Source organism: Lucilia sericata, unplaced genomic scaffold, assembly GCF_015586225.1.
Source record: "Lucilia sericata isolate MDLA Ls3-8-SP2 unplaced genomic scaffold, ASM1558622v1 Contig000859F_arrow, whole genome shotgun sequence".
Lineage (NCBI taxonomy): Eukaryota > Metazoa > Arthropoda > Insecta > Diptera > Calliphoridae > Lucilia > Lucilia sericata.
Window position 1 is genome coordinate 96924 of NW_023994850.1, and position 22409 is coordinate 119332.

A 22409-nucleotide genomic window follows, 5' to 3' on the forward strand; every position below is an offset into this window, starting at 1 on the left:
TTTTGTGAAAACTCTAGAAAAGCCTTTTAGTTTATACAAAAGATTCTTTCAAAAGAATTTTTCTTTTAAAACCACAACTAGAAAAAGAATTTTATTAAAAACTCATAAAAATTTGTTATATATATGAACAAACGATTTTAAGCAACAACACTTCCTCACTTCTAACAACTAAGCTCATAAGGAATAGCAACAAGCAACAACAACAAGAATAAGTCGACAATAAAAACAACACCTTTAAGTGACACTTATTATAATTGCAATTTTATAAGTGCCATTCTTAAAACAAGCAACAAACAACAGCAAGCAAGCGTTTCATTCATACAGCCAAAGTTGGCTCAAGACAACACAAAAGGGGGCGCAAAAGGCAAAGGAAAAAAAAAGCAACAAAAGAAAACCAAACCACAAGTACCATTTGATTTGAATTCCATACACATGAATAGTTAATGTTAAGTTTTAGGTTGTTTTTTTTTTTTTGTATTTTTTATTAAAAAAGATTTTTATTATTATTTTACATGTTGTTCTTACAACTAAGAACATCTTTAACTATCATATGTATGCAACCTTAGCAATGGTTTTATTCTACTAGAGGATGCAAGTACTTTTTAGTTCCATGCTATGCATATAGTAGATTCACTATTGTCTTGTTCTATAACTTTAAGTGTCAAATCTCTGAACTATTTGCATTTTTCTCTACAACTTTTCATACAAAACATTTTTGAAAAGAAACAAAAAAAAAATATTGTCTTTTTTATAGATTTTCCTTATTCATAATGCAGTTTTTTTTAGCTTTTAAAGCTTAGAAGAGACTTGTCTTAGGATTCCTGGGCAAAACAACAAAAAAATTAGAAAAAAGAAAGTCAAGTCTTGGTCATAGAATATGTACATTGATAATTCCTTATGGCGGCACGTGTTCATGTTGATTGTTTTGCCATTGGCATTGATCATCTTATTGTGGTTTATGGCGGGGATAAGACAAACCAACAAACACAACGAAAGGGTAACAAAAAAACCCAAAGCATACAGCTTCAGCATCATAAAAAATAAAATTTTTTTTCCTTTTACTTGTTCTATTAGACATTGGCTAATTCAATATTGATTGGTGTTGATAGTTAAGCTTATTGGCAACGCCTTGGTTGTTGTAGCCTATTCATAAGAAAACCTATAAATGAATTTGCTTCCGACTTGTGGTCTATGCAGAGTTTGCTTGTTCTTTTGTAACAACTATTTTTTGTTGTTATTGCTGTTGTTGTTGCTGTTCTCCTTTTTCTTTTATTTTTAATTTTGTGTGTAAAGGCGTCAAAATTTATTAGAGCGTTATGATTACAATATAGTTATAGAGATAATTTATAGGAATTACCTTTTAGCTAAATATATTGATTATGAAAATATATTGTATCTTTATATAATTTCATTATTGTTTATTGAGGACAAAAAAAAATTACTTGATTAACGTTAAAAAAATTATTAAAACAAATAAATTTTTTGCAAAATTACGAAAAAGTCTTGAAATAAACAAGTTTAAGCAACAAATACGGCTTTTAAATGGAAAATTATAAAAATATTAGAATTTAAAGTTAATTTCGAAAATTCGAACTTAATTTCGAATTTTGTTTTAAGATTGTGAAAAATTTTTTAAAGATAGTTTTAAAGAATATCATGAAATTTGTAAATTTTCTCTGTAATATTGAAGTTTTAAGCAATTTTCGAAAATTCGAACTTAATTTCGAATTTGGTTTTTATGTTAGAAAATAATGTTTAAGGCTTATTTGTAATAAAAATCATGAAATTTATGATTTTTCTTTAATATTTTCTTTAATATTTAAATTTTCGAAAATTCGAACATAATTTCGAATTTGGTTTTTTTGTTCGAAAATAATGTTTAAGACTTATTTGTAATAAAAATCATGAAATTTGTGGTTTTTCTTTAGAATTTCAAAGTTTTAAGCAATTTTTGAAAATTCGAACTTAATTTCGAATTTGGTTTTTATGTTAGAAAATAAAGTTTAAGACTTATTTGTAATAAAAATCATAAAATTTTTGGTTTTTCTTTTGAATTTCAAAACTTTAAGCAATCTTCGAAATTTCGAACTTAATTTAGAATTTGATTTTTATGTTAGAAAATAATATTTAAGGCTTATTTGTAATAAAAATCGTAAAATTTTTGAGTTTATTTGAAATTTAAAAGTTTTTAGCAGTTTTTTAAATTTCGAACATAATTTCGAATTTTCGAAATTGTCCAAATATAATGCTTAATGTTCTTTAATCTCAAAATTTTAATAGATTTAAACATTTTTCGCCATTTAAATTTCATAAATTCTCGTATTTTTAATTATTTTCGAAAATTCGAACTTAATTTCGAAATAATTGTTGATGCTTATTTGTGATATATATCATAAAAATTTAAATTTTATGTAAAATTTTTAAGTTTTTAGCAATTTTAAAATTTCGAACATAAAGTAGAATTTTCGAAATTGTCCAAAAATAATGTTTTCTGTTTTTTTTCATTTTCGAAAGCTCGAACTCTATTCGAAATTATTATTTTATAAATTCTTTAAAATATTAAAGTTTTTAATAATTTTCGAAATTTCGAAATAAATTTCAAATTTTCGAAAATATCAAAAATAACTTTTTTTTGTCCCCAAACTCTGAACTAAAAAATCGTATTTTAAACAAAACTTTTAAAAATTTCCTTATCCTTTTTCTTTCCAGTTTTTACTTGGGGTAAACGTATGAGCCGTAAACTAGACATTTTAAAACGTAGTGACACCCACAACACTCACAAGTCTCACACCGATCTACGCAGCCTCTTTCACTCGCCCAATCATCATAATGCCAGCAACAGCAACAACAACAGCAATAACACCAATCAAAGCAATAACACTCCCACACACAATTCAAACAATCGAGAAGGACACTATCAAAGCAATACATTAAAGAAATGCAAATCTGGACCCATAGAAACGATTAAAAATCGTGAACAACAAAGAAATCAAAGTATAAAATTACAAAATAAATTAGGGGAAACGCAGCACTCTGCCTCAGCTTCTAGTACACCAACACATTCGTCTCAAACGAGGCCGCAGACAAAGGCTATAAAGAATTTCTTTCATCGCATAGGATCGACAGGCATGTTAAATCATAAATCTCATAATCTGGTCAAAGCGGCCGAGCAACCAAATAATCAAGCATCAACAGCTTCTCTATATCGTAGTAGTTCTACGAGTCAGTTGACTACTTGTTCCTATGTGAAGTGTGATGATCCTAGTGATGGTTTAAATTTAGCTAATGGCCAAAAGAGGCAATCAATGAGTGGTTTACTTAAAAGTGGGGCTAGTTTGCTAAATGGCAGTAATGGTAGTATAGCCAGTGCGGGTATAAAGTCTAGTAGTTGTGATGATATAGCCAAGGTGGGACAAGTGGTTATAACAACAACAACCAATTCGGCTTCAGAACCCTCTTCAGCCACCTCACCCCAAAACTCGGGAGATGCTAATAATAGAAGAGCCGCCTTTCCTTATGCCTTTCTGCGCTCTAGGCTATCGGTGTTACCAGAAGAAAATAATGGCTCGGTGATGAAACAACCTTCCCTCTCCAGTTTACACACTTTGGCCGAGCAACAACAGTATCTACATGTACCCAATTCTCCTTTACCAAAACATCGCAATTCCACTATTTTACCTGCCGTCGAAACAGACTTTAATCAATTGACAGATAATCTCTCAATTGCTAGCTCTACACCAAATCATTCTGTAAAAATGATTTATCGGAATGATTCTTTAACGAAGCGTTATTCCTCGGATGATAGTGCTATTGGCAATTGCTCGCCCATGCAGCAGACATCTCAACAGTCCGGCGGCGGCAGTGGTGATGTTTCACGCAACAACAGCATTACTTCCAAGGACTGGGAACCACTTTACCAAAGATTAAGTAGTTGTCTAAGTTCAAATGAATCGGGTTACGATAGTGATGGTGGCAATAATATCACACGCCTAAGCAATAGTCTTGGTATCTCCGGAGGAGATACAGAATCCATTGCTTCGGGTACTCTAAAAAGAAATTCCCTAATATCACTCACCTCATCGGAGGGTTTGGGAGGTGGAGTGATGACAAGTGGTGGCGGTAGTAATGCTTTGCGTTCGAGTAGTATTTGTAGTACTATGAGTGGTCCCGTTTCGTTAGGTGGCTATAATTATGATTACGAAACCGAGACAATACGTCGTCGGTTTAGACAGGTGAAGTTGGAGAGAAAATGCCAAGAAGACTATATAGGTTTGGTACTATCGCCCAAGACTGTACAAACCAGCAATAATGAAATGCAATATAGATATTTGATTGTCGAAATAGATCCGTATGGTATGGCTCAAAAGTAAGTAGAATTCTGAATCAAATTTCTTTTAATAAAAGCGACACAATTCTTACTATAGAATGATATATAGTCGAGACTATAGATTGATCTATAGTCCAGACTATTAATTGATCTATAATTCGGACAAATCTTAAAAATCCCTATAAAATATTGCATTTTCCATTTAATTAAAAAATCTTTACAGAGATGGCCGCCTTCGCCTGGGAGACGAAATTGTCAATGTTAATGGCAATCATTTGCGTGGCATACAATCGTTCCAGGAGGTGCAACGTTTATTAAGCTCCTTTGTCGACAATTGCATTGATTTGGTTATAGCCCACGATGAGGTTCATACTATAACCGATTTTTATACCAAAATCAAAATTGATGGCTCTTCAGCTTATGGGCAAAAAACAGAAATGGAATCAAATCCAACACAAACTGATATGTATAGTTCTATGCAATCTCTAACTTCGGACACGCCACCACCACCGCCTCAATCAAGGAATGATTATTTAGCTCGAGCTAGAAAACGTTTAAGTTATACACAACGCACCCAAAGTACCGACAGTATCAATAGCTATGATTTGCATAGTTTACAATTGGCTTTGGAACATGAACGCGACGATGATGCCGAGTCTATAGCTAGTACTTCTACCATTAACTCAGCCGTGGATGTTACTTCACCGCCCAGTGGACCCATGCCCCCTTCCATGCCCTTAATGCAGCATAGGAGATGTTCCACACCACGTCATTCTATGGATGCCTCTGCTTTGGAACATTTAAGACGTCGTGCCCGTTCTTCTTCAGGTCAGCGCAATTTGGAATTAACCCCCATGCTTTACACAAACGAATACACTCCGGTCTATAACAATCGTTCGTCTAGTGTTTCTCTAGCTACGCACACGATAAGCGATGATGAGAAATGGCAATTGTTGAATCGTAAACGCTGTTCAGAGGGCGCCGCCTTACAGACACCCCTACAGCCGCCTCAGTGTGGTAATCGTAGTGCTTCTTTAAGTATAGAAACTCGCAAAGCTAGTCTCATAAGTCAAGATAGTTTGGAGGGTGCAGCACAAGCGGCACAACCCTTCCCAGCACGCACTCACTATACCCGCAATTCAATAAATCTCTCAAATTCGCATTATCGTTCGTTGCGTTTTGCACATTCTCGCCTTAGTTCGTCACGTTTAAGTTTATTTCTGCAGCCAAATAATACTAATAATCAAGCTCAAACAGCAACAGCCAATGCTAACCAACAACAATACACCAATAATACAACAAATAATCACAATAAGACTAATGCTAATACTAATATCCAAAACCAAACAAACACCAACAACAATTATTCCCTTCATAATGATAACACCAACTCTGCCACACCTACAATAACTTTAGCTAATAATGTCCTTGATTTAGAGGATGACAACGTTACTAGTTGTGGTGTTAGTAAACGTTTTCAATCGTCTGTAAATGCTCAACAACAGCATCAAACGGATGTTACACATGATCTCAATAGTACAACAACAACAAAACAATTGCATCAACAAATGCCACCAAAATATATAAGTAATACTACTTTAACCCTAAATCATTTAACCAAACACAATAATCATCATCATCAACATCATTTAAATGTTCCTTCCTCCTCTACAACAAATCAATCTAATGCTTCAACAACTACTACAGCAACAGTGGGTAATCGGACATATTTAACACCGGCTATGGCTACACCATCAGCAGCCATGCTGCAACATCATCGTCCCTCATTACCCGTGGCCAAACTAACAATTAGAGATGAAGAAATGGCTGAGGTAATCAGAGCCTCACTGAGTGATGGTAAGTGTAGGGAGAGATATAAATATAGAACATACTGGGGAGTAAATTAGGGAATTTTCGATTCAAATCATTTAAAATGTTTGGAATAGAATTTGAATCCTAAACTTGTTTGCGATTCATAAAGAAATTTTCAATTTTAGGAAGTTAAACAAAAGAATATATTAAACAGGGATGAACAAAATCTTTACTAAAACTTAATTACACCAGAATTTTTAAAATTTAGTTTAGTTCTCTAATCCACTTTTCTTATAAAATAATATATAACTAAACCTAAACCGATTTCATAATTTTTAACAAAGGCTTTATAAACAATAACTTCTTAACATATAAATTTAAATTATTCAATTAATATTAATCAAACAATCTATTTTTAATTAAACCCCTAAAGAAATACATTATTCAATTTTCTAATTTAGGCTCCCGACGCGGGTACTCCTAGAGTTGTGACTTTCTTTAAGGGTCCTGGCATGAAATCTTTAGGTTTCAGTATTGTTGGTGGACGTGATTCGCCTAAAGGCAACATGGGCATTTTTGTTAAGACTGTGTTCCCTACGGGACAGGCAGCAGATGATGGCACTTTGCAAGCTGGTAAGATATTTATAAAATGAACTGGATTTTCACTGAACTAAACAAGAACAGAACTAATCTAGAAGAGAACTAGAACTGAACTAGAAACTAAACTAGAACTGAACTAGAACTGAACTAGAACTGAACTAGAACTGAACTAGAACTGAACTAGAACTGAACTAGAACTGAACTAGAACTGAACTAGAACTGAACTAGAAACTGAACTAGAACTGAACTAGAACTGAACCTAGAACTGAACTAGAACTGAACTAGAACTAGAACTGAACTAGAACTGAACTAGAAACTGAACTAGAAACTGAACTAGAACTGAACTAGAACTGAACTAGAACTGAACTAGAACTGAAACTAGAACTGAACTGAGAAGCTGAACTAGAACTGAACTAGACTGAACTAGAAACTGAACTAGAAACCTGAAACTAGAACTGAACTAGAACTGAACTAGAACTGAACTAGAACTGAACTAGAACTGAACTAGAACTGAACTAGAACTGAACTAGAACTGAACTAGAAATGAACTAGAACTGAACTAGAACTGAACTAGAACTAAACTAGAACTGAATTAGAACTGAATTAGAACTGAACTAGAACTGAACTAGAACTGAACTAGAACTGAACTAGAACTGAACTAGAACTGAACTAGAACTGAACTAGAACTGAACTAGAACTGAACTAGAACTGAACTAGAACTGAACTAGAACTGAACTAGAACTGAACTAGAACTGAACTAGAACTAGAACTGAACTAGAACTGAACTAGAACTGAACTAGAACTGAACTAGAACTGAACTGAACTAGAACTGAACTAGAACTAGAACTGAACTAGAACTGAACTAGAACTGAACTAGAACTGAACTAGAACTGAACTGAACTAGAACTGAACTAGAACTGAACTAGAACTGAACTAGAACTGAACTAGAACTGAACTAGAAATGAACTAGAACTGAACTAGAACTGAACTAGAACTGAACTAGAACTGAACTAGAACTGAACTAGAACTGAACTAGAAATGAACTAGAACTGAACTAGAACTGAACTAGAACTGAACTAGAACTGAACTAGAACTGAACTAGAACTGAACTAGAACTGAACTAGAACTGAACTAGAACTGAACTAGAACTGAACTAGAACTGAACTAGAACTGAACTAGAACTGAACTAGAACTGAACTAGAACTGAACTAGAACTGAACTAGAACTGAAATAGAACTGAACTAGAACTGAACTAGAACTGAACTAGAACTGAACTAGAACTGAACTAGAACTGAACTAGAACTGAACTAGAACTGAACTAGAACTGAACTAGAACTGAACTAGAACTGAACTAGAACTGAACTAGAACTGAACTAGAACTGAACTAGAACTGAACTAGAACTGAACTAGAACTGAACTAGAACTGAACTAGAACTGAACTAGAACTGAACTAGAACTGAACTAGAACTGAACTAGAACTGAACTAGAACTGAACTAGAACTGAACTAGAAACTGAACTAGAACTGAACTAGAACTGAACTAGAACTGAACTAGACTGAACTAGAACTAGAACTGAACTAGAACTGAACTAGAACTGAACTAGAACTGAACTAGAACTGAACTAGAACTGAACTAGAACTAACTAGAACTGAACTAGAACTGAACTAGAACTGAACTAGAACTGAACTAGAACTGAACTAGAACTGAACTAGAACTGAACTAGAACTGAACTAGAACTGAACTAGAACTGAACTAGAACTGAACTAGAACTGAACTAGAACTGACTAGAACTGAACTAGAACCGAACTAGAACTGGAATCTGTATAATAATTGTTTTTCCATTTTCAGGCGATGAAATTTTAGAAATCAATGGCAATTCAGTGCAAGGTATGAGTCATGCCGAAACTATAGCATTATTTAAAAATGTTCGAGAGGGTGCTATAGTTCTAAAACTACTAAGAAGAAGGTAAGTTCAAAATGAATTAACATTTAAACAAAATTATTTCTAACAAACAAATTATTCTCTTCCTAACAGACTACAAAAGGCTAAATCAATGGGGGCTTAAAAGAAGACAAAAAATAATTATTCTTTCAAAGAATTTATATTTAAATAACGAGAAAAATTATTAATATTTGAATATTTAATTAAGTACCTATATAAAACAAACATTTAATTGAATGTAAGTGTTTTAAAACTAATAAAAAATAAAAATTTAGCTATATTTCAATTTAGCGTATTGTATTTGTTTGTTAAATATTGTTGAAATATTGCAATTTTTTAGAATTCTTAAAAATCCTTACTTTAACTTTTAGTTTGTATAGTAAGCAAAGCTATACTATAAGTAAATTTTTATTTATAAAACATTTTTTTGTCTTAAATAGTTAATTATATTAAAATTATGTAATTATTTTTTTTAATTATTAAGTTCTAGTAAAGGTAATTTATAAAACGTCTCATTGTTATTATACTATTTTATAGTTTAAGGCAGAAACAATTTAAAAACACGTACAAAAAAAGAGATAATGGAAAATATTGAGAAAAAGAAAATTTGTAATTAAGATTCAAATTTAAAATTAAACTAATTAACTGTTTAAAATAAGTTATTAAGACAGATAAGTGGCCGCAATTATTTTAATTGTAAATTAAACAAAAACACATATTAAAGAGAATGTTGAATGTGTATTAAACAAAAAAGAATTACTAAACAAAATGCTTACCTGGTTTTTGTTCTTAAATGGGATTGTTGGTTAAAGGAATTAGTTGTTTGATGGATTGCCGGATTGTAAAATTAAACTTTGTTTTTTAACAAAATAATTAAAAGAATTATTTGTTTGATGAGTTGTCGGGTTGTAAAATTAAACGTTGTTTTTTAACAAAATGATCTATGCGATTTTCTAAACTTTCTGTAAATATTAAAAACAGTATTAATAAGTTTTTATTAGTATTGTTTTAAAGAAAAGTCAACATACCACATCTTTTACGATTTAATAACTTTTGATATTGTCGCGGTTTTACACAATCCTGCAACAGTAAAACCTGCGTTCTAATATCCTGAGGTTGGAACTGTTTTTGTAAAGTATTTTCCAGTTCAAATAAAACATTACGTATCATGGTGGCTCTAAAATAAAAAAGAAATTTTATATTACAATATTTTGCTAGATAATTTAAGTTTTGTTCTAACTTACTTTATGCTAAATTGAGACCATTCACTTTGTATATTCTCTATAAGTTTTTGCAAGTTTTCCTCATTATAAATCCATTTGGTAATATCTGATTCTTCAGAGGAATTTTCATGATCAGGAGAGGGGTCAATTACATCCTCTTCTTCAGCCAACAATTCTTCATTGGTTTTACGGCAAGTTTTATTGCGAAACTCGCAATTAAATAGATTCAAAGGCAAACCAATGGCGGGTGTATATTGGGGTTTACTAAAGAAATAATTTAATTAAAAGAATTTTTAATATATTTTATTTATACTTACCAAGGATTCTTTTCCACATCTAATAGTTCTGTTATTACCTCAGGCTCTTCTTTTTCTTGTCCGATTAATATCAATACCGCCATTATGCAGCGTATTTGATGCCATAAAAATGCATTAGCTTTAATTTGTAAATAATACATATTATATCCAGTCTGCTCTTTTTCCGATTCATTGGGACATAGATGAACACTAGCTGATTGCAAGTTACGCATATAGTTGGTAACACCATTGTGAACATCCATTTTACAAAAATTGCGGAAATCTGCATGTCTCTGCAGTAATAAACAAGCTTTTTGCATGGCCTGAGCAAAAAAAAAAAAAGAATAACGGTAAATAAGAGATTGCAAGACAATTTGCAAACATGTGCTCTGCATAACAACTCTGTTTTAAAAAAAGCAACTTTGTTAGCAAAGACAACAACCTTTTTATAACAGCGAGCAAACATACATTCACTAGGGAATGGTATGTTTTGAAATTTGTTTACATATAAAATATAAGAATTTTATAAAACTAGTCTACAATAACGTTTCAATATGATATTTAAAAGATTTATTTTTTAAATTTAATAGGACCTACGTGAAAATCAACAATATTCAGATATTAAATACGAAAAAAAACAGAAATATAAATGAAATTGAGTTAGAACAGAAACTGAGGTAAACTAAAACTGAATACCTATAATTATAACAATCTTACTTACCTCTATATTCAAATCACCTTTGGGAAAGAAATATCTATAGGTCCTGGCGACACAATCGAATCTGGCACTATACACTGGCGTTTTTAAAGGCATCCAGGCTATACATTGTATATTTTTTGGCAATATACGATTTAATAAACCACAATAATCAATTTCATCGCGCAAACATTCCTCATCGAATTGTCTATCTGCAGGAAATTTACTACGTAAATCAATGGAAATTACCTGACAAAAGGCACTAACCTCTTTGTCGGTACGGCCACAACGGTGATAATTGGAAGTGGCACGTGATTCAATGAGACAGCAGCGAGTCAAGGCTTTGAAAAGATGGTGTTCTAAAAATTTAGACGATATTAGTAAACACATACAACAAACATTTCCATAGTCTTAAAAATATTACCAATAGTGGCATTAGAATCTTCCTGACATGCGAAGCCTTGATAATCCCAACCAAAATATAAAAATTTCATTAAAACATGACGTTTGGCACATCTAAGAAAAACATGAAATGTGGAATTTATTCAAAATATAAAATAAAAGTTATTGTAATGGTTCCGCATTACTTACTTGCTGAAATCAAATTGGCGTTTCTTGGATTTTTTATCACCTGCGACTTCCTCCTCCAAGTCTTTTTTATTAACACTTGCTAATCTATTTACTTGATTAGATTGCATAGTTTGCAATTCATTTAACTCCTTGAGAAGCTCCTCATTTTGTTCACTTTCATTAATACCATCAGTGTTAAGCTTTTTATTTAAAATATTTTTGAGTTGAAAATTATAGGCTTCCAGCTGCACAATTTTATCAATTAAATCATTTTTGGATAATTTTTCTAATTCTTCACGTGGTAAACCTTTAACACGTTTATTGATAACAATTTTTGAAGACATTTTCTAAATATTTTTATTAATTTATTATTAATTTTTATTGTTTACCCACAACCCGGCCACAATTTTTGCACGCCACAGAGCACTGCAACGACAAATATTAACGGCGGCGGCGGCTGACACTAAAAATATCGGCGGCAGCTTTTAATATCGACTGTAAGCCGGCTAAGTATCAAATATGTTTATTTTACAAATTTCCAAAGATTTTATATAAAAACGGAATCCGAGAGATAAAAAAGTGGGATTTTGTATATAATTTATAACAACAAAATAGAGCAAGCACAAAAGTTGTGTAAGAAATTATGCAGGGATGGAAAAAAATAACAAAATTTAAAAATTTAACTCTCTATAAAAGATACAAAAACAGTTTAAAGCTTATCGTAGCTCATTTAAAAAATAAGCGGACAGGTGTCTGGTACTTTTTTCAAATTCGGCCCCTTTAGGGAATAAACGGGTAAAAACTGTATTTTGGTACTTTTTTGCACCCCATGTATCTTTTAAGCCAGGGAACATTGAAAAAATATTTTTGACTCCTTTTTTTTTGGAATAGAATTTTTATATCCTTAATGGGGTGGAAGTAACAAAAGGGATAAAAGCGGGAAATTTGATTTATTCAAACACAATGATCTAATTTATATACAATTTTTAGATTTAGAAACTTTAAATATGCTAATGGGGTGGTATTTGGAACACCGGTACCAAGTGATATTTTTTGGTACTTTTTCATTCTCCAACTGGTACTTTTTGAGTTTTCTATGATATTGAAATCGAAACATGAAATTAATAAAGGGATTTTTCGGTACTTTTTCGTTCTACGCAGGTACTTTTTTGAATTTTCTTTAAAATTAAACCTAGAAACATGAAATTAGGTATATAGAGCCCAGATAAAGAGAGAACCTTTTTGTTCTTCAAAAGGAATTTTTTATTTTAATATTTATTTTATTCAATTACGATGAGGGTAGCTAGTCTATATAATAAAATTTTGAATAATCTAAATACATGATTAATTTAAAATGTCTGGGTTTAATATTATAGCAAACTCAAAAATTGCCAGTTAAAGAATGAAAAAGTATCAAAAAGTTCCTGTTTATATGTTCTTACTTAATTCGGGCTCTACATGCTTAATTTCATGTTTCTAGGTTCAATACCATAGAGAATTCAAAAAGTACCTTTTGAAGAACGAAAAAGTACCAAAAAATCCCATTTTATAAGTTCTCATTTACTCCGGGCCCTACATGCTTAATTTCATGTTTCTGGATTTAATTAAAAAAAAAAAAAACTCAAAAAAGTTCCAATGAAGAAGAAAAATGTACCTAACTAAAAGTCTCTTTATTATTATATTCATGTTTCGATTTTAAAATCATAGAAAACTCAAAAAGTACCAGTTGGAGAACGAAAAAGTACTAAAAATATTACTTGCTATCGGGGTTGACTCATTCATGTCTGTTCTGTAACCGAGAAGCTTTTAAAACCGAATTTTGTGTTCTGCAAATCGAATTTTTATTTGAACGTTAAATTCAGAAAAATAAACATATTTTAAATGAAAAATAGTCTAAAATGTCCATAGCATTTATATGAAGTTACAATTGTATGTATTCAAAAACGCCAAAAATAATTAATTAATTTATTATAATAGAATTAAATTCGATTTATTTAAAAATATTAATTATATAACCACCGTAAAGTATTCCAGAATAACTTTCTGAGTCATTTAAACTATGTCGGTCCGTCTGTCTATATAAACATAGTAATCAAACTACAAATTACAATTTTTAAATTTGTTATTCTTGCTTCTTTTGACACTAGAACGAAGTATATTGGAAATATTTGAAATCTAATCATTACTTTAGTGAAGTGTATATAAATGTATAAATACATACATACATTTACTAGAAATTATGGCAAAGTAGTATTTAATAAACATTTGACAACTAAAATCTTTTAAAATTTGAAAAGATCCCAATACCTAAATTAATTGATAAAAACAATTGGTAAAAATACAGTCTAACATTAATATCACAGATATAACATTAATATTACCTGCGAATAATAACAGTTTCAATTAGTTACGTTTAAATTTACGTTAAAATTTAATGATTTTACAATCTGGCAACAATGTATACAATTTAATGAAAAAGTGGTGCCAAGTTTCCTAAGATTTATGCAACCCTGATTTTTTCTCTGCCGTCCACCATATTGGATTTTTTCTTACAAAAGTTGTGACGCGACGAAATTTCACTGCGTGTGAAAAAATTAATTTTAACGCGTTAAAAGTGTTTAATTCCCATTAAATTTATTAAAAAGTGTGCTCCAACGAACATTTTCTATGAAAAGTGTAAAATTTACAAAAATTATATAAAGAAAGTAAGTGAAAATTGCGTTTGAAAAAAGTGTTGGCGGAGTCTCATGAAAAATTTCTTAAAGCGAAAAAATATGTATCAAATTTGAAGAAGAAGCAAGCAATAAAAGCAAATGTAAAAAAGTCTCTGACGACAACGAGAAAATTTTTTGTCCAATTTCTTTTCGTTGTATAAAGCGTAAAACAAAATAAATACACAAATAATCTAAAATAAAATACAGAGAATAAAAGAAACGAAACCCCCGTAAATTACTCGGCGTCAGACAAAAGCTCTTTCTTTGTCTTGTATCAAACAAAAAAGTTAGTTTAAGGATTTTGTAACAAAAAAGGCAAATTAATACATAAATAAAATTGCCCATATATTATTGTAATTGTAATGAGTGTCGCTGCAATGACTATGGACGATCAGAGACCTTTGATGAACAGTTACGATAAAATGTCTAAACAATATGAACAAAATTTACATAATACAGCCGGGGGTGGCGCAGTTGTGGGAGGTAGTGGTAGTCTAATGGTAAATAATGCTGGTCTTCTATCGGGACCAGCTTCACCAACACCATCGGCTTCAGAGGAACCCACTACATCCCATCACAACACCCATCATGCGTCGTATCATCATACGTCGCATTCGCATCATCATCACCATCATCATTCGCATCATACGCATCAACAACAGCAGCAGCAACCGGCCTCAAGGCCTGCATCGCCACCTTTAACACAAACGCATCATCAGGATACAGTTGCTGCTGCTGCCGCAATCGCTGCTGCTGAACAGCGTCAACGTTTACTCGAAGGTATATTTTTAAAACAAGTTTTTCTCTATAAAATAAAAACAAAATAATATAAATACGAATTTGAAAAATGTTTTGAAATCTCAAAAGAAAAAAATTAAATCGCAAATATTAAAATAAAAAATTTACAAAAATCTAAAGAAATTCTATAAAGAATTCTTTTTAAATAAACTGTGTTTTCTTGTGTGTGTTTTGTGCGCCTAAATTCTGAAACTAAAAAAAAATTATTAAAATATTTTAAAACCTAAAGAAAGTTTTTTATAAATTTAATTTTAATTTTACTTTTTTCTTAATTTTTGGGTGTTGTGGTTATTTTTACATATAACATTCTTTTTTAAATAAGATTTTGCCTAGACTGTTACTAAGATGATAACATTTGTAGACTTTTATAAAATCTGAACAATTAGACAGCGAACACTCTTATTGACTCTTAAGAACTTTTCCAAAAACTAATAATATTAAAAAATCTTGTAAACACAATTTTTTAACCTTTAGCTTTAAGTTTATGTGAAAAAGAAGTGTTTTTATAAATAATACAAAATAATTTTTACATTACAAATGTAAAATATATAAAATGAAATAAATTAATAGAAAAATATATAAATATATTAAATGAAAGCAATATACAAAAAGAACTTTGTAATTTCAAATGAAAAAATATTCAAAAATGTGCCCTTTATAAACTTTATATAAAAAGTGAAAACAAAAAATCCTAAAAAAATGAAAAATAAACATTTGCACTAAAAAAGAAAATATACAAAAATAAAAGATTCCTATGTAAAAGGAATATGTAAAAAGAAATAAATAAAAATGTGTATAGTTTTTCACGTACGACTTCGCCTTATCGTTTATATATCTACATTGTTTGTTTTTGTTTTCTTTACTTTACGCGCCCTATAAAACTTCCCCCTTCACTTCGTCACTCTGTAAAATTCTCTATCTGAAATAAAGAAAAAAAAACATATTTTTTTTTTATATTTTATAACCACCCGGTAATAATCAATCGGTCTACGTGCGCGAGTGTGTGTATACTTACAAAAATATTTTCTCGTTTTCTTTTTTTATTCCATTCGAATAAAAAATAAATGAGAAATAAAACCATAATAAAAATAATGATAAAGTAAATTATAAGCAAAAGCCATAGAAATGAAATATAAAAGAAATAAAATAATAAAAAAAAACCAAAAATTATAAAAAAAATTTACGAATATAAGAGAAAAATAATATTAATAAATTCGTTATCCTAATAAAGTGTTGCGTGATTTAGAAATTATATATTGTAATATAAATTTGTATAAATTATGTAAATTAAAATAGTGTACTAATTTTAGTTTTAAAATCCACTTTTAAAATTATACTATAATGATATTCTTATCATTAATTAAAATATACATATATTGAAACTGTATTGTTAAAGTTTTTGTCGCTACCAAAACATCAAAAATTCAGTGCTTTGAGATGAGGTTGAAATTTAATTCTTTAAATAAATTGCCAATAAACTAGTCCATAAATTAGCCAGACGAAGAAGACGATTATTTCATAGACCATATAATAGACCATAGTTAGTTTATAGACTAACCAAGAAGGCAATATCCTGGGATAACCAGAACACCTATTGTCTCATTTTCTAACAAAAGCCTTAGATAAACAATGTTCAATTAAAATAGATTAGACTTCATATATACAGCCCAATAAATACCTTGGTTGCTTTTGCATAATTTCTTAGTCGTAGTTCAGTTCAGTTCAAGTTCATTTCTAGTTCAGTTCTAGTTCAGTTCCTGTTCAGTTCTAGTTCTGTTCTAATTCAGTTCTAGTTTAGTTCTAGTTCAGTTCTACTTAAGTTCTACTTCAGTTCTACTTCAGTTCTAGTTCAGTTCTAGTTCAGTTCTAGTTCAGTTCTAGTTCAGTTTTAGTTCAGTTCTAGTTCAGTTCTAGTTCAGTTCTAGTTCAGTTCTAGTTCAGTTCTAGTTCAGTTCTAGTTCAGTTCTAGTTCAGTTCTAGTTCAGTTCTAGTTCAGTTCTAGTCCAGTTCTAGTTCAGTTCTAGTTCAGTTCTAGTTCAGTTCTATTTCAGTTCTAGTTCAGTTCTAGTTCAGTTCTAGTTCAGTTCTAGTTCAGTTCTAGTTCAGTTCTAGTTCAGTTCTAGTTCAGTTCTAGTTCAGTTCTAGTTCAGTTCTAGTTCAGTTCTAGTTCAGTTCTAGTTCAGTTCTAGTTCAGTTCTAGTTCAATTCTAGTTCAGTTCTAGTTCAGTTCTAGTTCAGTTCTAGTTCAGTTCTAGTTCAGTTCTATTTCAGTTCTAGTTCAATTCTAGTTCAATTCTAGTTCACTTCTAGTTCAGTTCTTGTTCAGTTCTAGTTCAGTTCTAGTTCAGTTCTAGTTCAGTTCTAGTTCAGTTCTAGTTCAGTTCTAGTTCAGTTCTAGTTCAGTTCTAGTTCAGTTCTAGTTCAGTTCTAGTTCAGTTCTAGTTCTAGTTCAGTTCTAGTTCAGTTCTAGTTCTAGTTCAGTTCTAGTTCAGTTCTAGTTCAGTTCTAGTTCAGTTCTAGTTCAATTCTAGTTCAATTCTAGTTCACTTCTAGTTCAGTTCTTGTTCAGTTCTAGTTCAGTTCTAGTTCAGTTCAGTTCTGGTTCAGTTCTAGTTCAGTTCTAGTTCAGTTCTAGTTCAGTTCTAGTTCAGTTCTAGTTCAGTTCTAGTTCAGTTCTAGTTCAGTTCTAGTTCAGTTCTAGTTCAGTTCTAGTTCAGTTCTAGTTCAGTTCTAGTTCAGTTCTAGTTCAGTTCTAGTTCAGTTCTAGTTCAGTTCTAGTTCGGTTCTAGTTCAGTTCTAGTTCAGTTCTAGTTCAGTTCTAGTTCACTTCTAGTTCAGTTCTAGTTCAGTTCTAGTTCAGTTCTAGTTCAATTCTAGTTCAGTTCTAGTACAGTTCTAGTTCAGTTCTAGTTCAGTTCTAGTTTAGTTCTAGTTCAGTTCTAGTTCAGTTCTAGTTCAGTTCTAGTTCAGTTCTAGTTCTAGTTCAGTTCTAGTTCAGTTCTAGTTCAGTTCTAGTTTAGTTCTAGTTTAGTTCTATTTCAGTTCTCGTTTAGTTCTCGTTTAGTTCTAGTTCAGTTCTAGATCAGTTCTAGATCAGTTCTAGTTCAGTTCTAATTCAGTCCTAATACAGATCTAGTTCAGTTCTAATTGAGTTCTAGTTCAGTTTTAGTTAAGTTCTAGTTCAGCTATGATATGCGGAGGAACTACCTTAAAGTTTTTAAAGGCGCAATAGTCGGAATACCAAATTATGCTTAAATGCACCTTCACAAGAGTCTCTATATAGTTCACCTCAGACACCTCACATCCTTATAGTGCTCTAACGAATACCTCAGTCGAGTAACCTTAACATAACTGAAATACATAATACATAATATGGTTCATTTTATATTGGAATTCCGTAGAGTTTATCTCAAATCGACTACCATATAATATTATTTATTATTTATAATAATAAATAAATAATTATAATAATAAAGGAGGACGGAGTTCAAACGTTTCCACTTTGTCATGTTAAACATTCTGCAAATGTTTCTTCAATCATTTGTGTCTATTATACGAAGGACTTCGTCCTCCTTTATTATTATAATTATTTATTTATTATTATAAATAATAAATAATATTATATGGTAGTCGATTTGAGATAAACTCTACGGAATTTCAATATAAAATGAACCATAATATGTATTATGTATTTCAGTTATGTTAAGGTTACCAAACGGAGAAAATTAAAGTGATTTTGAATGCTAGGGAACACTCTCTTATAGATCAACACTGATAATTTCGCATATTTCTCACAAAATGTTCGAATTCACAAAAACTAGACCATAGTTATGTATTTTTAATTAAGGTAAAGAATATCAAATAGATATAACATCATAATAAAAGCACGATTTTTAAAAACTAAACTGTACACTTAACACAAAAGTTAAAATATAAAAATTAAATAAAAGAATAAATAATAAAAAAATCACATATGATAAACTTTAAAGGTGAATGATTGAATAAATATGAATACAAAAGTTCTCAAAGCGTCAATAAGAAGTGTGTTCGGTATTTGCAAAAATTTCAGTGTTTTTTTGTCTAGATCACTAGAAAAATATCTAAAGAAATTTTAAATAAAGTGTAAAACACGAGATTTGAAATATTAATAATAAATTCTCACATTGAGAAAATCACAAAAAAAGAGAAAAATAAAGTAAACGAGAGAGATAATCTATAAAGTAAAGTGTTTAGTTTCGATAAGAAAATCTATTTTATCCATAAATTTGTTTTTGTATATCTATAGAAATAAAATTTAAATAAAAATCTAAACACTCTCTCAAAAACGCGTAACAAATTAAAAGAAGAAACGAAATAATCTGAAAAATTAAATAAAATAAGAATAACGTTGTAACACACACGTTCTTGATTAAAACCTTGGTTCGTTCCGTGGGTTCATTCTTGTACAGGTGTCTATTATCATCCAGCAACAGTCACAAAATAACAAAAATATTTTATTGAAAAAAAAAAAAAAAAAAAATCTCGCACAAAATGACACGATTTAACAACATCAGCAACAACAACACGAATGCGAATGAATGCATAGTATTGGTATGATTTCGTATTTTGTTTTTAACCCACCAAAAAATAATAATAATTATAAAAAAAAGAATTACATACTATTTCTGTTTTTTTATATTTATGTTTATTTATAACCACTTTATTATCATTCTATAAAAACAACAACAATTTCATTTATTATGTTATTATTATAATTATTGTATAGAAAGAAGAGTTAAAAGAAATAAGAGAGATTATTGAAAAAAAAAAACACTACAAAAATATATTTTTTTTAAAAAAATAATTGTTTGTAATGCTTTTTTGTGAACATTAAACTGTGTATGTGTGTGTGTTTTATGTTGTAGATAACATACGTTTAATGGATATTAAAATTTAATTAATTGTTGTTTATTTTTCTGCTTCTTTTTAACGTGTTCTGTTAACGCGCTAAATTTAGATGAAATTGAGAGTCTCAAAGTCGAGCAAACACGACTCACACAACAATGTGCCGATGCCCAGAGACGCGAAAAGATACTCATGCGCAGATTGGCCAATAAAGAACAAGAATTTCAAGATTATGTGGTAAGTTTTTTTGTAATTTTTATAACCTTTAGCTTTATCAGAAAAACTGATAGATAGATAGATAGATAGATAGATAGATAGATAGATAGATAGATAGATAGATAGATAGATAGATAGATAGATAGATAGATAGATAGATAGATAGATAGATAGATAGATAGATAGATAGATAGATAGATAGATAGATAGATAGATAGATAGATAGATAGATAGATAGATAATAGATAGATAGATAGATAGATAGATAGATAGATAGATAGATAGATAGATAGATAGATCTCATAGAACTCGACGTGAATATCTTATTAATTTCTATTTGTAATTGCAGAGCCAAATAGCGGAATACAAGGCAGCTCAGGCACCTTCTGCCGTGGCCTTAAGATCCGCTTTATTAGATCCAGCAGTTAATTTGCTATTCGATAAACTCAAGAAAGAACTAAAAGCCACCAAAGCCAAATTGGAAGAAACACAAAATGAATTGGCAGCATGGAAATTTACTCCAGATTCTAATACTGGCAAACGTTTAATGGCCAAGTGCCGTCTACTCTATCAAGAAAATGAAGAACTAGGCAAAATGACCTCTAATGGTCGCCTGGCAAAATTGGAAACAGAATTGGCCATGCAAAAAAGTTTCAGTGAAGAAGTTAAAAAATCACAATCAGGTATGTTTTTTTTTTTGAAAACCCTACTATGTATATTTCTTAACCAAAATATTTCTGCTCTAGAACTTGACGATTTTCTACAGGAGCTAGATGAAGATGTTGAGGGTATGCAAAGCACTATATTGTTTTTGCAACAAGAACTTAAAACCACCAGAGATCGCATACAAATACTCGAAAAAGAAAACTATCAGTTGAAAACAGGTCTGAATACAAATGCCACCGCAGACGCTGACGATGATGCCACAATGAAAGATGAACCAAGCCATGAAAATGAATGCCCACAAGACAAAGATGACAAATTAGCTGCAGTTAATGGCACTATCAGTTTTAGCCACAACAGCACACCACAACAACCTGCCAATGTAAACGAAAAGAATTTGAATACTTTGGAGACAATAGACGAAACTACATGCCTGCGCAATAATATCAATAACACAACGACCTCTACGACAACGGCATATTTCAATGGCACCGAAGAAACACCAACGGAAATCACACACGAGGGCAATGGTGGTGCCATAGGGGCAAAATTACGTACAGTGGCTTCACGTAAACGTAACTATGAATGCGATGCCGCCTTGGACAGCAGCAATATGACCCACACACCTGCCGTTAATGTAGTAGCTTCGCCCAGAACGTTGCCGCCCAAAAAATCTAAATTGCGTGTAGCTCCCGTACGTAGGCCGTCTGTGCAACCGATCGATGAAAATGAAATGCTCATAACCGGCAATAGTCATGGCAATGCCACCATTTTAGATAATGCGGTAGATGGTATGGCTAATGAAGAATGCTCCTCTTTGAATGATAATCTGGGCAATAACGAAAGCTCAACGGTGGCGAGTAACGAAAGCGGTGTAGTGGTTGCTCAACGTATTATGACCCGACGAAGATCGGTGCGTTTAAATGGTGGCAGCAATGGGGGTGATAGTAATCATTGAAAAATCTAAACCTCCTCCGCCTAACCCTCTCACAATTCTATTCTAATGGCAACAATAATTATATGAAAAAAAGGAAGAAAACATAATAATATTACATTGTATATCACTAATATTATAAAAACACAAACAAATCAACATAAAATATGCAAATATGTATCGTTAAACTTTTTTTTATAATTTTATTTTTTTTTTTAATTTTAAGTAATTTCATTTTTGCTGAAATTCTTGAAAAACAACAACATATTTACAGCTAACTCTCTCCTCATTGTAAAATTATTGAAAGAAAAAACAAACAATTTAAATCAAATAATGTTAAACTTATTAAAAATTAACAATTAATTACTCATTCTAGGCAATATTTTCGTATTAAAATTTATTATTTGATTTGACTTCACACTCGTATAATATTTTTTATTATTATGCTTAAATTAAACAAATTAGTTTTGTTTATTTTTATATTTCTCTGCATAAGAAAATTGCATTATAATCGTATCGAGGAAATAATGCAGCGTTTTGTTTATTTTAACATTATTATTTCTTTAATAATATTATTTTTTTTATTTTTATTATTATTACCTGTAATAAACTTTTTAGACTTGATTGCGTTAAATAAACTAATAAATAACATAAATATAACAAAAAAAGTAAAACAAAACAAAAAACCCGCAAAAAAAAAAAAACAAACAAAAAATACACATAAAAAACCATA

At 30.7% G+C, this 22409-nt stretch overlaps 3 protein-coding genes across 4 annotated transcripts in view; 2 read left to right on the forward strand and 1 right to left on the reverse strand.

Annotated features, from left to right (window-relative positions):
- The window catches only part of LOC119608624 (putative uncharacterized protein DDB_G0277255), a 79505-nt gene extending 70455 nt beyond the window's left edge, over positions 1 to 9050 (forward strand). Inside the window, 6 exon segments of the mRNA XM_037963115.1 lie at positions 2710 to 4366; positions 4551 to 6184; positions 6601 to 6611; positions 6613 to 6772; positions 8588 to 8705; positions 8775 to 9050. Of these exon segments, the coding sequence (XP_037819043.1) occupies positions 2710 to 4366; positions 4551 to 6184; positions 6601 to 6611; positions 6613 to 6772; positions 8588 to 8705; positions 8775 to 8805 (3611 nt within the window). The 3' untranslated portion in view covers positions 8806 to 9050.
- On the reverse strand, positions 9047 to 11907 carry LOC119608625 (tRNA pseudouridine(38/39) synthase). Of its 2 annotated transcripts, XR_005231830.1 has the most exons (8): positions 11489 to 11907; positions 11322 to 11413; positions 10922 to 11256; positions 10222 to 10523; positions 9926 to 10168; positions 9710 to 9858; positions 9458 to 9643; positions 9047 to 9326 (listed from the first exon to the last, which is right to left on the reverse strand). XR_005231830.1 is itself a non-coding variant. In XM_037963116.1 (7 exons), exons 1-7 carry the CDS (start codon positions 11809 to 11811, stop codon positions 9564 to 9566), a joined length of 1524 nt encoding a protein of 507 aa, XP_037819044.1. In that variant the 5' UTR covers positions 11812 to 11907; the 3' UTR covers positions 9047 to 9563. The 2 variants fall into 2 exon arrangements, 1 of the variants encoding a protein (XP_037819044.1); XM_037963116.1 differs by having other exon boundaries at positions 9047 to 9643.
- A 2094-nt stretch (positions 11908 to 14001) lies between these two features.
- Positions 14002 to 22017, forward strand: LOC119608628 (pre-mRNA-splicing regulator female-lethal(2)D). Its single transcript, XM_037963119.1, has 4 exons — positions 14002 to 14961; positions 19976 to 20100; positions 20429 to 20762; positions 20826 to 22017. Exons 1-4 carry the CDS (start codon positions 14544 to 14546, stop codon positions 21698 to 21700), a joined length of 1752 nt encoding a protein of 583 aa, XP_037819047.1. The 5' UTR covers positions 14002 to 14543; the 3' UTR covers positions 21701 to 22017.
- Positions 22018 to 22409: the final 392 nt, after the last annotated feature.

What these genes read in the sequence shown, in the direction of transcription:
- LOC119608625 (XM_037963116.1), bottom strand. Translation starts at nt 11,811, where the DNA reads ATGTCTTCAAAAATTGTTATCAATAAACGTGTTAAAGGTTTACCACGT. An exon ending in GATGTGGAAAAGAATCCTTG is followed by an intron (nt 10,169 to 10,221) that starts GTAAGTATAAAT and finishes TTATTTCTTTAG; the next exon opens with TAAACCCCAATATACACCCG. An exon ending in TGGTCTCAATTTAGCATAAA is followed by an intron (nt 9,859 to 9,925) that starts GTAAGTTAGAAC and finishes TTTTTATTTTAG; the next exon opens with AGCCACCATGATACGTAATG.
- LOC119608628 (XM_037963119.1), top strand. Translation starts at nt 14,544, where the DNA reads ATGAGTGTCGCTGCAATGACTATGGACGATCAGAGACCTTTGATGAAC. An exon ending in AAGAATTTCAAGATTATGTG is followed by an intron (nt 20,101 to 20,428) that starts GTAAGTTTTTTT and finishes TTGTAATTGCAG; the next exon opens with AGCCAAATAGCGGAATACAA. An exon ending in AGTTAAAAAATCACAATCAG is followed by an intron (nt 20,763 to 20,825) that starts GTATGTTTTTTT and finishes TTTCTGCTCTAG; the next exon opens with AACTTGACGATTTTCTACAG.